At 38.8% G+C, this 18495-nt stretch overlaps 1 protein-coding gene across 9 annotated transcripts in view; it reads left to right on the top strand.

Annotated features, from left to right (window-relative positions):
- The first annotated feature begins 1911 nt into the window (after positions 1-1911).
- LOC114654142 (Dmx-like 1) overlaps positions 1912-18495 on the top strand; it is a 343530-nt gene continuing 326946 nt past the window's right edge. For 3 of the 9 annotated variants that reach the window (XM_051929971.1, XM_051929970.1, XM_051929969.1), the window contains exons 1-2: positions 2029-2140; positions 2718-2983. In XM_051929971.1, coding sequence (XP_051785931.1) covers positions 2897-2983 — 87 coding nt within the window. In that variant the 5' untranslated portion in view covers positions 2029-2140; positions 2718-2896. Of the gene's footprint in view, positions 2141-2717; positions 2984-18495 lie in introns of all 9 variants that reach the window. The other 6 variants (XM_051929968.1, XM_051929966.1, XM_051929973.1 and 3 more) reach the window with 4 other exon arrangements.

The raw sequence follows: 18495 nt of genomic DNA, 5'->3' as shown, positions 1-18495 counted from the left end.
CTGAGTCGCCTTAGAAAGTACAGTCTACTCTGGCCATTCTTGTACAGTGCCACTGTGTTGTCAGACCAGTCCAGTTTTTTGTTTATGTGAACCCTCAGGTACTTGTAGCTCTGCACCACTTACACATATAGCAGTGAGGGTAGTTCCCCTTAGTGTTGTATCAAGTCCATGTGTTTGTAAATCAGGCTCTGTAATAGTTAAAAAAATGCCACCCATCCTCCCTCGATTTTGCAAACCTAGGCGACTGCCTAGTTCACCTGAGTGGAAGATCTGGCCCTGGTTATGCCACTGCTTTCTGTCTTAAGAAAGAAATACATGTAATGCACAAATGTAACTGTACAGACATAATGAAGCTAATTCTATATGCTGACATAAATTATCCAGCCTGGTTAAAATCATATTTTAGTAAAGAGAAAAAGAGAGAGAGAGAGAATGTACTAAGGAGCTTGCATAATAAAAAAAACTCCATCTGCTCATCTTCTGTAATTGTTTTGTTGTATAGTGATGGTGGGACCTGCAACATTCTACTGATGCTGACTCTGAAATGTAAAAATGGATATTTAAATAAAATATCAAATTTCTTGAAATGAAAGCAATCTGCCTTTTTTCTGGACTCACTTGTTCTGTCACTGGGGTTGCAGAGAGAGAAGAGAGATGGAGCTTATACCAGGCTCAAAACAGATGTAAGTTTCATGTTGATTAGAATTTTGGGACACATACTGTATGCACACATTAACATATAGCCAACTTACAACTCACAATTTACATAATACAGTACATATACCTTTGGGATGGGGTATAATATACACAGAATATTTACTTGGATATTTTAATGGGAATCATGGCAATACTGTGTGCACGACTGAGAACCAGCTCTATCTAGATAGGGTGACAGTCTGTCACGGGGAAATCCTAGTCTTAATTTTTCAATGAAAGGTTTTAAATGATTTTTATATCTATCCATCCATTTTCTAAACATACTTTTTCCAGTGCAAGGCTGAGTGCTTAACTTTATCCACTCTAACCACCTTGCATCAAGAGACTACATTCACCATGACTGTGGACTTAATCTGTAGAGTGGCAGAGTGTTGCATGTTCAAGTAAAAATCCACTGTATTCGGTGCACGTGGCAAAAGCGACTCGATTGGCCTATTAAAAAATCCATTGTTTCCTTTGGAAAACGTCACAGACTTAGAATGAGCATGCTAAAAATAAATAAATAAATAAAGGAACAAGACAACTAATACCGAGAGACAGAACCAGATAGCGCTAAACACTGGGCTGCCAATTTATTGGTGAAATCCACAAAACCTATTAAAATTAACTGACGGTAACCCATCACTCAATGCATTCTGCGCTGCCTATACTTACTTTGGAGATGTTCTAAGTTATTTAAAAAACCTATAAATCCAGAAAGAGCATAATACTATTTAGATAAATTTAAGAAACATTTTTGCAACTTGGTAAAGAGTCGCACTGTACTTTTCACCTAGAATGCATAAAAGTATTCGTTACTGAATCAGGTCAGTTTCGGGATGCATGCCAACACTGTGAAAAGAAACACCTCAATGATAATTTAGTTTGCCCTTCATCTTACACTTTAAATAAGGATGGACTTTGCATGGAGTTCCAATGTCACTTGACAAGGTGGTGTCATGAGCTTTCCGATTATAAACTACGTTAAATTTTAACTCACAGCTGGATAGCAGTTTGCGTTCACGCTCTCCATTCCTGTATGTTTTTTTTTTTTTTATATATATATCTTTTTAAGGTGCTGTAAGCAAATCTTCAGAGTTTGTTTGTGTATAGACAAACTGACGACCGCGGTCACTCCCCCGCTGAGAAGCGAAACGAGCTTACTGCGTATGGCGAGTCGTGAGCTCGTGTCGCACCCACTACTTTGCAGTGTCACTGACACACCAACGCGCACAGTAGGGGAGGAGGGCGCTGCTCAAAAGTCTATCTCGCGAGAGTACGTGGGATTGCGTGATTTTGATGGATATGGCGAAATTGGTGCAGCGATGGGTACATTTGCGTGTATGTTACCGCGAACCAGTTTGGTCAGCATTTGGGTTATGTTTTTGTTTGCTGTAGAATATTTCTCGCAGATCTAACAACAGAGTTTGGGTGGGTAGAAGCCGTGAGTATCTATTAAACGGCTAAATAGGCCAAAGTATAGCGCATGCTATGCTTCCATCCGGAGAGAAAAAGTACTTTCTCTTAAACCTGTAAGAGAGTTGGCTTGAGCTTTTGGCACACGCGACTGGCAGGTTTCTGGTTTGCAATTTTTTACGAGATGTATATGCCTTATCTCACCGGAGCTTGATAACTTTAAGTATGTAGTGGCGTTTCTGTGTAGTTCACAACGGCCCTGGGTCTCCAAAAAGCCAGCGCCAACGACCGTGTTGCACCTGACCCAGACTGTGCCTTGCAAACTTACGGTGTAGTTCGTAGATAGGTTCCAGTTTTATGTGTGGTCCTGCCAGGAACAAGCCGTCCGACACAGAGCGTGACATGGGGTGTTTGACAAATGTAATCATGCTTCCCGGGGGACGGGATTGTTCGTAGCAAGGTAGCCAAGTGCCTGGCTGCGATGGCAGATGGTAGTGCCATCGCTGTCATGAAGAGATTCACTGTGCTCTTACCTGTGCCACCTGCAAGGTGTCGGTAGCATCAAATTTTAGTTACTAATTTTTTTTTGTATATACGTTGTTTAGATTTAGCGGACGAACTGTACGAGAAAACAAGGAAAAACATTGGCAAGCTCTGAATGGTTATGGCTGCGCAACTGTTATCTCCACTTCTACAATGAAGACTCCGACATCATCTGTTGCAGAGCCTATCTGAAATTCTGTCATAAAAAACATTGTCAGAAGTAGGATTATTTAACAATATCATGAATCTCCATCAAGTCCTTACTGGAGCTGTAAATCCAGGCGATAACTGCTTTGCTGTGGGCAGTATCAACGATCAGCCTTTCACGGTAAGAATGTCCAGTATTTCTAAATAATGGTTGCACATGTGGTTATATTTCACCAATAATCTTTGAGCATGTAATTGCAAAAAATGTAGCTTTTTACATTTTTTTCCAACGGTGGGTAAGGGCCATATGTTATTGACTGGAGAGAGAGACCTTGGAGTTGTACTCATCACGGTTAAAATAATTGGTGCAATATTTTAAAAAAGTTTTCTTTAACCCATATCATTTTGGCGTTTTGTCTTCGAATGGTTTACTCCAGTAGTTTTGTACACACATATTGTTGGAGACTTTACTTTTATGCTGTCAGGCATCGGACTTTATCTTTTGTAAAATCAGTTAAGAGCGTCAGTTTTCAAAGAGAAGAACTAACTAACCACATGCAAAGTTAGGAGATAACATGTTGGGCAAAGCTTGGTGTCTGCATGAACTGTGCATTATACAGTAAATACCCTTTCCGATACCTGTCATCCAAAATACTTTATTCATTCATTTTCCACCTCTGTTTATTTTTAGTTAGACAGATGCACGTTTTTTGTTAGATTACTTTAAGGTAAACTGATTAAACAAACAAGCAGTTTTCTCTTTAAACGTTTGATCATGGTCTTTGCTTATGACCCAAGTTTTCTGTTCCCAAGCAAGCATTTCATTGAAAGGACAGCAGTTCTATGAAATACTTCTAATGTCTTGCTGCTTGCCACACCTTTAGGAAAAAAATGTTCTGTTTTATAAACACCAGAGAAAACTTTGCACTGATTCTGAGTCTGTGACCAGACTAGTTTGGTCAGACATTCGGGCCTGCCCAAGAATAAACCTGTGGTGTGGTGGCCAGAACCTGTTTGTGTTTTATGTCTTGGGCCTTAGCTGTTACTTAGTTTTGGTATTGCCATGTTGGTCAGTAGAATGTTAATTCTTTATCAAGTTTTACACTTGCCAGTACCTAGTTACATTTTTTAAACCTTTTTCCTGTTGATGTTTATCTGTTTAAAAATAATTATAAGAAATGCTACATTAGAAAACATTTAACTAGTTTTAATATGAGTTTAATAAGAGTTTTTTTCCCTTGTGTTTCAAGGAGGAAGTTGGATTTGTGCCTTTTTAATTTTAATATGGTTTTGGTACTGTTCATCACCATAAATTAATTACTCTTTTTTCCCTGTATATGGTGCTTTCATTTATACTGAAAAAGAGGGCCATAGTTAATCCTATTTTTCACTGCTTTAAAGTCCTCCCTGTTCTAAGATGGGAACTCTGTTTTGGGTAGTGTTTCTCACAGCTATGATTGTTTAATATCCCTTTTTTTGCTTCTTCGATAACTAATTTAACCTGCTGCATTCTTTCTTATCTGCGTGGATCTTTGGGAGGCTCAATCTGTAGCTGAGAGATAGTCTTGTACTTGTAAGGTGTCTTTTAATTGATAGCCTTGTATTTATTTTAGTGTTATTTTCTTTGTGTTATTTTAGGGACAGTAGGTGAATAGGATTGGTGAGTTTATTGTGCTGAATGGCTTGTTTTTGACAAAATTCTTGTAATGCTCTAATGATATTTGGGCTCCCAACAACACTTCTAATCATCTAGCAATAAAAAGTACCATCTAAACAAAAAATGTAATTGGAGAACTAAGAAAGTCAAATCAACATATTTCAATGTGCTTATACAACATTTTACAGTATTTTTTTCATGTCTTATCTGTGGTTTGTACGCATGAATTTAAGATGATGTTAACTTACAGATTGAATTAAAGCGTTGATAATAATTTGGAAACACGTGGACCTCTGGTCTGGCGCCACTTTTTTGTCTGTTATGTCACTGTGTCGATCACTGCACCTTTCTGTTAGGGAGTTGTTTGAAACGCTGACCTCTTGATTTAATAAGTGCTGCTGTGTGCTGTTGTCTCATCCTTTCTCATTCATCATTAGTGAAATGTGTCATACACTTACTGTAGCTTGAGCTGGAGTCTTGGCTCTTGTTCTTTTTCTTGGCTTGAAGTTTTTGTGAATGACTTTTCTTTTAGCTTGTTGATATTCAGTACAGCCTGTGTAAAATGGTTCACGGAGTTGTTCGTGGCAGTGGTGTCATGCCTTTCCTAGTTCGGAGTTGCTCATCAAATCATTGACAGCAGATGTCTCAGCTGAGCCCGTGTATCTACTCTTTTCCCATCTGCCAAGGATCAAAGGCTTGTGATCACATCTCCACTGTGCTTTTCCTGTCAGCTGTAGTGCGAGACTGCGTGGAGTTTCTTTTTCTGTCTGTCATTGCATGTCACTGAGCTGCTGCTTTCCATTAGAAACACCGTAGAATTGATAACATCAATGAGGTATCTAGCACCTCCAATCTTTTTCTACCACTGCTCATGTAATGTCTTAAGCTCTGGATTAAGACCAAGAGCAAGGATCAAGGCCCATTGGTTTTGTGTGTTTTTGCGTGACACATAAACAACCCTTAGCATTTTATTTATATACCAGTAATGGCGCACTGCACGTTACACTTGACTTGAGCATTCATAGTTTTCATACTCTTTCTCTGTACGTTTAGCATTCATTTGATCAGAGGTTGATGTGCTTGCTGCTTCCTGAGCAGCTCTTCTTTTTTCCACCATAGCAGCCCATTTCTTCCCTTCTTTCTTAGGCATCTTTTCGCGTTTAAACTGATTAAGTCAGTGTTTGTGTGGCAATTACTTAGTACGTTTTCTTTAATTTTTCACTTAAGATGGCACTTAAGTCTTTAATCTGCCTCAAGAATAATTTAAGATATGAAGGGGTTGGGGGAAGTGATGGCGAAGGTTGTAGGGATGAGTACAGCGCCCGTATGCATGCCCTGCATGGCCTCCCTGTTGCTCGCTGCTGAGAGTTGATTCTACAATAAAATTAAAATGAAAAGAGGAATAACCTTGGAGGTCATCACTCCGAGAGTGGATAGTAAACGTCACATAGTATATGTGTACCAAATTTCAGTTCAATAGGTTAAAAGGTTTACGAGCTACAGGTGATTTAAAATCCTGGACAGACAAATGAACAGCTGCGGTAGCATATTATATAAGAAAAAAAACAATGAAATATGGAAAATTAATAAGTCAATAAAATATTACATTTTTAAATTTATGAAGTGCTTGCAATTCACATGGCTTGAAAGTAAGCTGATGTATAAAATTTAGATTTACATTCTCAGTGTGCCCGTTTATACTTCACGCTCGGAATGCGTACGCGCCCGCATCATGGCTGCCATGCGTTCTGAGCGTTCATTTGATGCGTCCTCTGAGCAGGTCCTCAGGAATTAACGCGACGCATGCACTAATTACAGTGCCAGCAAAAAGTTGGGGGGTGCAGTGTGCTAAAAGTTGGAATGTGACGTCAGAGTCACTGTTTACTATCTACATATGACAGAAAGCTGCTTTGTGGATCCTATGAGATCGGTGTGCGTGCTTCGATATTTGATAAGTGGTTCGATGTGGTGAAGCAAAATGCCAACATGCAGATGTATTCGTGGTGCTGTTATATTCAAGCGTCGCATATTCCCAATTGTAATGACACAGTACGTTTTAAAAGTCTCACATACCGTCTTCTGTGCCGTCTTTTTTTCTAGGGCTTTCTCTGCTCCTGACAGCAGCGGATCGCCAGCAATAGATCGCCACACTGAGCACATTAAATGTATGCTAGTCCAACTCTCTGCACATTTAGAATCCTTAGATTTATACTTGATATCACTTTCATGATGAAAAGCATTAAAGTATGTATATTACATTTTACAGATAAATTGGTAATTTCGTTTAAATAATGTATACTGTTAATAATTACACAAATGGGCGTGACACAGTGGCAGAGCGTTAGCGCTGCTGTCTTGCAGGGAGTCACGTCGCTGATATTCGCTGCCTGGAGTTTACATGTTCTCCTGCTGGGATTCCTCAGTGTGCTCCAGTTTCCTTCCAAAGAGATGCAGATTTGGGGATTTGGTGCCGCTAAAATGACGCTAGTGTATGTGTGTGCTTGCATTCACCTTGCAATGAGCCAAGGCCTCGTCCAGGGATTGTTTCTCACTCGTGCCCAATGCTGGCTGGAATGGACACATCCCTGGATTTAATCAATAAACATCCTTTTCAGAGATATTGCGGTAAGGTGTCCTCAGAATTTATTGGGTGTTCCAGGCAATTCACAACACAGCGAAGCCGAACCTGTTCTCATCGTGGTAATATCTCGCACTGCCACCTGGTGGATTCCTCCAGATGTACACAAAGTACGCACGCAAGTATAAACACTACAATGCTTGCGTAGCAGGAGCGTCCGCTGCAGCATGCGTCGCGTCTCGTGAAGTATAAATAAACCCGGCCATAGAGGAGAAAAAATGAATAACATGAAAAACTTAAGAAATATATTTTTCTTTCTTTTTTTTAAGTCCAAAGGACTTTTACATTTTTGATTTTTGCAATTGTGTATGGAAGAACTAAATTTAAAGAAGAAAGCAGCAAAGAATGTCAGTATCTAATTTCCATTCATTGTGGATGTATACAACCAACAACTTTAAAATACTTTAAATATATGAACAATGTCTTGAAAATATAGTGCATTTTTAAATCATTATTTGCATTGTAAATATAATTAGCTTGCAAAAAATAGTAGTAATGGAAAGACAAGTTGCAGATAAATGAAAACCACTTGTAATCAAAGCCTTTTTTAAAATGCAATGAGACAAGAAGAGTACAAATATCTGATGAATAGTTATTTTTCTGAAGAAGCACAGTTTAGAACTGTACAGTAATCCCTCCTCCATCGCGGGGGTTGCGTTCCAGAGCCACCCGCGAAATAGGAAAATCCGCGAAGTAGAAACCATATGTTTATATGGTTATTTTTATATTGTCATGCTTGGGTCACAGATTTGCGCAGAAACACAGGAGGTTGTAGAGAGACAGGAACGTTATTCAAACACTGCAAACAAACATTTGTCTCTTTTTCAAAAGTTTAAACTGTGCTCCTTGACAAGACAGAGATGACAGTTCTGTCTCACAATTAAAAGAATGCAAACATATCTTCCTTTTCAAAGGAGTGCAAAGCAAGCAGTCAAAAAAAAAATCAATAGGGCTTTTTGGCTTTTAAGTATGCGAAGCACCGCCGGTACAAAGCTGTTGAAGGCGGCAGCTCACACCCCCTCTGTCAGGAGCAGGAAGAGAGAGAGAGAGAGCCACAGAAAATCAATACGTGCCCTTTGAGCTTTTAAGTATGCGAAGCTACGTGCAGCCTGTCCTTCAGGAAGCAGCTGCACACAGCCCCCCTGCTCACACCCCCCTACGTCAGCGCAAGAGAGAGAGAGAGAGAGAGGAAGAGAGAAAGTAAGCTGGATAGCTTCTCAGCCATCTGCCAATGAAATCAACTGGGCAAACCAACTGAGGAAGCATGTACCAGAAATTAAAAGACCTATTGTCCGCAGAAACCCGCGAAGCAGCGAAAAATCCGCGATATATATTTAAATATGCTTACATATAAAATCCGCGATGGAGTGAAGCCGCGAAAGGCGAAGCGCGATATAGCGAGGGATCACTGTACTTCCTTTAAATCAAGTTTGTTTGTTTCCTGTGAGCTACTAGTAACAACACCATTTATGTATGATTTATTAAAACATCCAAATTGGAACTAGCTTCAGGCAGGGTATAGTCTTGGCCTAGATTTGATTAGCAAAAGTTTACAGATGGAGAAAGTGAGAGTATGTGACAGTGATGAGCAGATTGGAAGATAAACCAGCCTACTCCACCATCACTGGAAACAGCTCTGGATGCCAATTATATACCCATACACCCATGTAAGTTTGGAATTATCAGTTAGCCTCACTTGTATGTCTTAGGGGTGTATGAAGAAAACCAGTATACCTAGAGGAAAGCCCACTGAGTCATAAAGAATATGTGCAAACTTCACACCAGCAACGACTGGTTTCAATAAACTGCAGCTGCTTCAATTTCCTCCTTGAGACAAAGTGAACAGGAAGTGTGGTAGCAGATGTTTACTGAGTGTTGACTTACTTTCACTTTCATTGTTAAACTGCAATTGCTTGGCTACCCCTAGTAGTAAATGAAACTGGGTTCCATGTTCTGTGAGGTGGTAGTGTTAAGTCTTCACATTTAAGTTACAGATCATGGAACATCTATTCATTTATTTATGCACAGTGTATGGCCTTTGCCACCAGAATGGTGTATCAACCTAGTCAATGTCAAAATGTGTCAATACATGTTGAATAATTATGAAACACACAGCATTGTTCACATTGAATTCTTAGTCCTTCATTTGGTTCTACAGTAACTCATAGGAACATTATTAGTATGTTTTGCTGCTGCCTTATGGCTCCAGAACCTTGAATTCAAATCATAACTTATGCACTTTTAGTGTTTTTGAGATATTGGAAGGAGCTTGAATACTCATAGGAAACCCATGTAGACATAGGCAGAACATCCAAAGTCATGTCACTCTAATTTGTTTCAATGAGAGTGTGACTGTTTTAGTGTAGCCTATGACAGCCTGCTTTCCTGTCCAAGAATAGTGTCTACATTGCTCCCTGTTATGACTTATCTCAGGTTTATTAACTCTTTAGTGAAATAAGTGATTGGGAACATTATTATATTCTAAAGAGAGAGTGTTTATATTTTACATAGCACCCCTCTAAGCAAGTGTTTTCTTGCTAAAGAAAAGAAATGTAATGTCACACTCATTTGTTGGTGTAATTGTGGGGTGGTGTAATTGATTGTTAAGTCATTCTATTGCAGAGTAATCATTATTTTTATTTATGTTGCTATTTTATGTGCTTCGTTTAATATAACTCAATCCTGTAAATATTTGAAATCCTGATTGACTTGTATCAATTTTTATTAGGGTTATTAGCAGTTTTAATTGTCAAATGGGGCAGTTGCTATTTTCTAGCTCTTAAAACTACTCACAATATGCACCCATTTTTCAGCTTTCAGAATAAAGGTTGTTGCTAAGTATGCCATATATGGTCTGAATTAAGGTTGTCAATAATATTATCGATAAATATAAATTTTAACATTTTAAAATCACTTCAATACTCATTTTCATGATATCAGTTCTATAGCCTAGGTTACGAAAGCACCTCTGGTTCACAATTGACGTTGGTAGGCTGTCAGTTGACATGGCTGGAGCTCTGTTTAAAACCACTTATAGTCGTTAATAAAACAGCAACTTCAGCAGTGTTGAAGCCTTCTCGAGCATGCTTAACACTATGTGAGTGGTGTGCGTGACTGAGAATGACTGTGGATGTGAATTTTTTTTTATTCAATCTTATTCTTGAGTATATATGACATTTGGAATGATTCATTTTATGACCTGTATTGTACATTTCGGAAAACGTTGTTGCACTAATGCAACATTATATTCATTTGCATACCTTCATGCAGTTGTAGTCAGTAACCGCATTTATTTATTTATTTTTTTTGTTTTTTTCCGATCTTGGCCAGTGTCCACATGTTGCTGCATGGTGGTATTTCTTTTGAACTCCAGGAGATGCAGAGGACAGAATAGTACAGAGAGGTCAGTTCTGCGCTATATACAATCATCAGATTCAAGTGTTAACAGTTTCAACACACACCCAAGGACCGTCCTTCCTATATTTATGACATGTGTATAAGGTGTGAAGCCTGAAGTCCAAATATCAAATAAACACTTTCACAAAAGGTAGAAGTATAACAAAACAAGTGCACTTTTTATTCAAGAATATAACTGAAGAAAAAAGAAAGCGGTTGATACGACGGCTTGCGTGGTGCAATGCTAAGAACTGCTGACTCCCAATCAAGAGATTCTGGGTTCGATGCTCGCAGCTTCTCAAGCTTACCATTTTGAGTAGAGAGCTGCTCTTATTGTTAATATTATACAATAAAAACAAACTTTTGATTTACGTCTGTAACGGCTGCTGTAAATTTATAGTACTTGTCAAAGTTAGCGTTTTTTTCAGTTTTATTCTCTCACTCACGTTCACACTCCCACAACACCTCCTTGACCCCCCCCCCCCACCCCCAATCTGACGCTGTTTTCAGATAAAGACGTGGTATAACAAACAAACTCCAGAAGATGCAGAGGACAGAATAGTACAGAGAGGTCGGTTCCATGCTATATAAAATCATCACATTCAAATGTTAACAGTTCCCACACACACACATCATGGTGCAGTGTCCTAAGAATACAGACAGACTACTGCTTTTTGGGCGCATACACTGTCAGCATGGCAATGGCAGATCTAAACGCCAGCGTGGAGAATTGTTCGTGTACTGAACTGACTTTAGCTGCAGGTGGAAGTTCCCGTCGCATTTTATTCATGGTGACAAGCAGAGTTGTGTTGCGGTGCAGCAGTCTATTAGCCAGCGAAAGTGACGTGAAGAAGTTGTCTGTTGTTACAGTTCTGCCTTTGTCCAGAAACGGCTCCATAAGCTTTATGACCACAGTCTTGGAAAGTCTTTCTCCTGTGGGACGCCTGGGATCTTTTCCTAAATAAGGAATTGCACATGTACTTTGTCTCCAAATCTGCTGCAATCCAAAACTTTATGCAAAATTTGTCAGGCTTGGTCGCAATGTATTGTAAGAAAGGACAACGGACCTTGGTAGGAAACAGTTGCTCATCAACAGTAATATGTTGCCCTGGGTTGTAACTCAGAACACAGTTCTCAACAAAACATTGCCAGATGTCCGAGCAAATCTGTCGTTTTTCACACATTCTGCAAGGGTGTCTTTGTTGTTAAAGCACAAATGCTGCATGATAGTCTGATAGCGGTGACAGGGGGATTGAATCTTTGATTGCCAGTACAACAAATAGTTCTGACCAGGCATCAGCCACAGCACCCACTGTAGTCATCGCTGCTCTTGTGATAAGAATGGAGATAAATGCCATCAATTCAGAGAGGGAGAGACTCCAGCTGGGGTCTGCTCTGTGACTTTTGTGGTCAACAACATACCTATGTCAATGAAACACAGGAAGCTCTGCAGTCTGTTGGTTACTTTACGCTGTAGGAAGATAAGTAAATAAATAAAGGTAAATAGGTAAACAACATTTGATGTGGCTTTTATATAATTAACATAAAAATGTTTTTCATATAAAGACCATCAAAAAACATTATTGAAACAGGACTTTGCACAATACCTTGGCGAGCTCTGTAGGTCCTGCTGCTTCGCTGAAGGACATATGTGTGGCAGATTGATTGGCAGGACAACGTCCAACTTCTTGTTGCATCCAAACAGTGCCATCTTTTGCCTTTACGCCTGGTGCAGCTGTGCTGTTCTTATGTTGGACTGGATGTTTCTTGCGGGGAGGGCTTCTGTTCTCTTTTTCTGATATAGAGTCCTCATCTAAGCTCTCCTCTGTGTCTGTCTTGTCGTCTTCCTCGATATCAAAAATAAGTTCCTCTCCACTGTCTGAGTTGCAATCATCCATTTCCCGCAGCAGAGCCAAAGCCTCCGAAGGGGACCACCTCTTCTTTCATGACAGAACAGTGGCCATTGTGGTGTCTGTTTGCTCAAGAGAGGTGTTGTGGGAGCGTGAATGTGAGTGAGATAATAAAACTAAAAAAAAAAAAAAAAAACGCTAACTTTGACAAGTGCTGTAAATTTACAATTCCTGTTACAGACTCAAATCAAATGTTGTTTTTTATTGTATAATATTTACAATAAGAGCAGCTGTCTACTCAAAATGGTAAACTTGAGAAGCTGCCAGCATCAAACCCAGAAGCTCTTGATTGGGAGTCAGCAGTTCTTAGCATTGCATCACGCAAGCCATCGTATCAACCATCTACCATAACCTGCTTTCTTTTTTCTTCGGTTATATTCTTGAATAAAATTGCACTTATTTTGTTATATTTGTACCTTTTGTGAAAGTATTTATTTGATATTTGGACTTCAGGCTTCACACCTTATACACATGTCGTAAATGTAGGAAGGACAGTCCTTGGGTGTGTGTTATCCCTCTTAGATCATCTGGAGGTTTTATCCCTCCAGATGAGAGAATGTCCAGTTCCATTGTCTCAAAACACTACTCACATCTCCAGGTATTCCGTTTCAAATAAAAAATAACAGTGTCAGATCCCTGGGGGGGGGGGGGCTTTTGAAGTATGTATCGTGATTTACAGAGAATAAAAGTTAAAAAAAACGGTAACTTTTACAAGTCCTATAAATGCGCACTGTTTGTTACAGACGCAAACCAAATGTATTTGTGTACTGTATAATATTAACAAAGGAGCAGCTGACTACTGAAAACGGCAAATATAGGAGTGAGTGGGGATCGAACCGGGGACTCTTGATTACAAGTCACCAAATCTTACCACTATGCCACGGAAGCTGTTGTATCATCCGTGAACCTTTTGTGAAAGTGTTTACTTGATCTTTGGACTTCAGGCTTCATGCATTGTATAGTTTATGCCTACATTTTGTCATTTACTACTAAAATATGAAAAATGTTTCTGTTTTAAAAATGTGTTTACACAGATTACTATAGAAACGGAACACACATGAAACGCGTGTGTTCCAAATTGTGATCTATTATTTCCACTCTAAGACTCCAGCACTTCTCCTAGATAATCAAATAAGGCATGAGCTGTGAAAACTTAGTGAACGTTCTGCGACGGTGGGGGATGGAATAGCCGGCTGCTTGCTGCTCGTGTTAATTGGCACATTTAGAAGACAAAGGAGAGGTGAGAACGGTTTTAAGGTGGGCTGGATCTACAAGTTTTTTCGTAGGCTCTGGTAATTCTAGTGTTAATTGACAAAGAGGACAGCCAGATTGGGAACTGGAAAAATTGTGGCTTTGTAGCAAAAGGGGACAGAAAACCACAAGACACATGCAAGCCTGTATGCAGGATTTGCTACGAAGCAATATCAACTAAAGGGGCTAATACAGCTAATTTAGTCAAACTGAAGAGCTGAATCACTAGCCAATACAAATAATTTTGAGGGGTATGTTATTTCTAAATTTCAAACATAAGTATAATAAACCTGTAAACTGTTACTTTTGATGTAGAGATGTGGTGTTTATTTTACAGGCTAAAACTTTTTTTGTATTTCGTTAAATGTTTTAACACATCAAGACAGGAGTCTTCAGTTAGTTTTACCTCCTGGCCAGCTTTATTCTGTGCAGCGTTCTCTAGCACTATAGCTCCATTGCTTCCCCGATTTTTAAACCCTTGCTATAAAGTGTTCTGCAATAGCTCATTACTTTCTTTTATTTTATTACATGTGATTTTAAAATGTAAGGCACTATAAGTTTTCAGTGCTTCTTTGCATATGCACTGTGCTTATATATATATACTTCCAGCTGTGCTTCAGAGTGTGTAGTATGTCAGGGCTCATTTGAAGCTCAGCAAAATCATACCTTACCAAAAAGCAAGTTGATATGCTAGTCTTTTTTTTTTAAAAAAAATTCAAAGTTACAAAGACACTGTGGACGAAAAAGGCACACTGAAAGCAGGCAGATAATATTTCTTCAGGTCTCTTTTTTATTCATTCGGAGTCACAGTAAGTAGAGATTCAAAAGAGCATAACTTATTGCCGCAAAGCTCAATTTGAACACCAAGAAAAAATTAGGAGGGGTTTTTATAATTCAGCATTTCATGATTAATAAGACAGAAAGAACATCCTTATCAAAACAGTAAAGTTAAACAATATGTCTGTTGAGCTAAGCATTATCTGTGTTCTCAAAGCTAAGCACAGGAGAGACGCCTTTGAATAAACTACATGTACTTTCTGCAGCCTTGTGACCTTGTCCCTGAAACATTCACTCTGAGAAAGGGAAAACAAGAAACAGCTTAGATTTTATTCATGTGGACACTATTTCTCCTGAACCCTGGAATAACATATTTTTGTTAGTTCATAAGCCAAAGCGACTCTCAGTGGCAAGTTACAAAATAGTTATTATAAAAATTCTAATTTAATAAACACACAAAATACATGGTGCTGAGGAGAACATTCTTCTTCTACAACATCACCATTTATTTACACAAAAATGCAATGTGCACTGTTTACATTTATGCAAAGACTTGTGACAATCCTAGTCTACATGGTAAAAATGAAAGCAAAGTGATAATTGTATTATTATAGAATTAGAGATTTTTAGATTTGTTGAGAAGAAATTACTATTTTTTGATTGACCTTTACGTATTACAAGAAGCATGTTGTGTTTTGATGTTCATTTGCAGATGTAAGAGGGCTGCAGGAATATTAGAATGTTTTTTCTTTGATTGGTGGGCACTGATGAACCGACTGTAGAGGACAGATCTAAGCAGGTCATTTTAGCAAAACAGTTGTAAAATGTTACTTTTATATTGATTGTATTTTTACTTTTCACTTATTAAGTTGATGTTATACACTGATTATCAAAAATATTAAAACCACTTGCCTAATATTATGTAGGTCCCATTTGTGTTGCCAAAACAGCTATGACCCATTGAGGCATGGACTCCACAAAACCTAAAGTTGTCCTGGGGTATTTAGTAACAAGAAGTGAGCACCAGAACATTTATGTCCTGTATGTTGTGAGGTGGGTCATCCGTGGATTGGACTTGTTATCCCGGCAGATCCCACAAATGCTTGATCAGATTGAGATCTGGGGAATTTGGAGGCTAAGTCAACACCTTGAACTCTTTATCATGTTCCTCAAACTATTCCTGAACAACTTTTACAGCACAGCAGCATGTATTATTTTGCTGAAACAGGCCACTGCCATTAGGGAATACCTTTATGTAAGTGGTACGTGTCAAAGTGACATCCACATGAATGCCAGTACTCAAGGTTTCCCAGCAGAACATTGCCAAGAGCATCACACTGCCTCTGCCAGTTTGCCTTCTTCCCATATTGCGTCCTTCTTCCATCTCTTCCCCAGGTAAATGACACACACACACCTGGGGTCTCATGTATAAACAGTTCGTACACAATAAAATGTTGTGGATGCCCGTTTCCATGTTCACTAAAGATGAGTAAAAACTAAACTTGTTTAACATGTTTAATACATGCTTTAATGCATTTCATCATGAAAATGAAATCAAGTATACATCTTAGAATTCTGAAATGTTCAGAGTGCTGTAATATCATGAATGTAATGCATTCTGTGTGGCGATCACTAGTCAAAACACAGTATGTGCTAGAGTCCACCCTCTCAACTTTGATGAGTGAAAGTGACAGTTTTATTTCATGCCACGTTTCATGATGCGTTTAGAGGAATATTACTGAGAAAATTAAATAAGCAACAAAAACCATAGTTTGTGACAAATTATTTATGCTCACACTTAATGACATGTTTATTTTTGCTCACATTTCACAGTACTTTGTATATGTATATTTTAATTAATTAATTTATATTTAAGCAGTGTTTAATTGCCAATGTCAATTGATTGAATGTGTGAAAAAATATATATAGATAGATTAGATAGATGTAGATATACTGTATATTAGTGCTGGGCGGTATACCGGTTAATACCAAAAAACGTTTTTTATTTTTGTTGTGATATGGATTTTTCTTATACCGCAACACCAGTTTAAATAGCCTAAACAACGTTCGGGAACATGATGCAGTGGGAAACTGTTTAAGGGGGGTCCTTTGCTAAGCACGTGCAACGGAATACATGCATTAGTGGAGGTACTGAACAGTGAAAATGGACAGAGAACATTCTGAAACTGAAGTTGTAGCAGACGATAAAGTTGAACATGATGGCGCAGAAGAACTTTTGCCGAAAAAAGGAACCGTGTCTGTTGTTTGGAGATGCTTTGGTTTTAATAGGTCGGATGTGGACCATTATGTTCAAATGTGTGAATACTGTTTCTATCCTACTGAATAATACTGCAAGCCAAGTTGTACTTGTTTTATTTTTTTTTTTTCAATACTGTGTACTGTACCTGGGTACTCTGTAATAGTGTGACGACATGTTGAATTTTTTTCTCGACATTTCCACTTTAATATCGACGCTTATGACGAGAATAAAGTCGAAATGTTGACTTTATTCTCGACATTTCTACTTTATTCTCGCCGTTTATGTTGAGATTAAAGTCGACATGTTGACTTTATTCTTGTAAATTGTCATTAAAGTAGAACATCGTAAACTAAACTTCATCTTACAATGAATATTTAATTTACTAGGTTTTCTCAAACCCTGTCATAAGTTATGTAGCATATTAAATGCTTTAAGTGTTCCCCAAACCTTGAAACCGGTATAATTTTGAAAAATAGAATTGTGGTCATACCGCCCAGCACTGATATATATAGATATATACACACTGTATATCTATACTAATAAAAGGCAAAGCCCTCACTGACTCACTGACTCACTGACTGACTGAGTCACTCATCACTAATTGTCCAACTTCCCATGTAGGTGGAAGGCTGAAATTTGGCAGGCTCATTCCTTACAGCTTACTTACAAAAGTTAGGCAGGTTTCATTTCGAAATTCTACGCGTAATGGTCATAACTGGAACCTCTTTTTTGTCCATATACTGTAATGGAAGGCAGCAAGATGGCTGTAGGAGACGGAGTTGCGTGTCGCGTCATCACGCCTCCCACGTAATCACGTGAACTGACTGTGAACTCAGTACGTAGAAAAGAAGGAGGAGCCCCGAAGAGCGCTGAAGAAAACATTCATTACACAATTGACAAGGCAGCGAAACAATAAGAAGCGAGTGAGTGACGCATACAAGCATCTTCATAAGACACGAGGTATAAAAAAGCACGGTGTAAACCGTAAGTCTAAATTAAGTTTATAGAAACGCTCCCGCTGCCGTTTGCTATACCATATTCGCGAGATACAAGTTTAATGAGAAGACACGAGGTATAAAAAAGCACGGTGTAAACCGTAAGTCTAAATTAACTTTATAGAAACGCGCCCGCTGCCGTTTGCAATACCATATTCGCGAGATACAAGTTTTATGAGAAGACTCGAGGTATAAAAAAGCACGGTGTAAACCGTAACCTTAAATTAACTTTATAGAAATGCTCCCGCTGCCGTTTGCAATGCCATATTCGCGAGATACAAGTTTAATGAGAAGACACGAGGTATAAACGACAGTTTGGATCACTTTGTGACAGAGTTAAAATTGCTGTAGCGAGAAACTTTTAACTGCCGGGTCTTAGCTAACATTAAATAAACCAGTGGACATCGCAACATCACACAAGAGAGCGGCTCACGTGAAGTGACTGAACGCAGCAGGAGTGATCACTTCGATGAATCAAACCTGCTCAAAAAACACATTACACAATTGGTAACGTGCGAAAACAATATTAAACCGATTGTGGATTTCCGTACAGCCACTGAAACTTTGTGACGGCATGAGACTTCAGGTCACGTGTCTGCAAAAGAACCTCATTCAGGCAACTATTTTTACTGGCGGTGGCTCAGTGGAGAGAGTTTTTATTCCTCGCATCCCCGTTATACCCTCTGATCTCCCATTTCAATTCAAACGCCTCCAATTTCCACTAAGGCTCTGCTTCGCAATGACAATTAATAAGTCTCAGGGACAGACCCTGCAAAAGGTTGACATTGATTTGATATATATATATGTAG

The sequence above is a fragment of the Erpetoichthys calabaricus genome, chromosome 7, assembly GCF_900747795.2.
Source record: "Erpetoichthys calabaricus chromosome 7, fErpCal1.3, whole genome shotgun sequence".
NCBI lineage: Eukaryota > Metazoa > Chordata > Cladistia > Polypteriformes > Polypteridae > Erpetoichthys > Erpetoichthys calabaricus.
The sequence above is the reverse complement of the archived record's forward strand: the minus strand, read 5'-3'. Positions and strand labels throughout refer to the sequence as shown.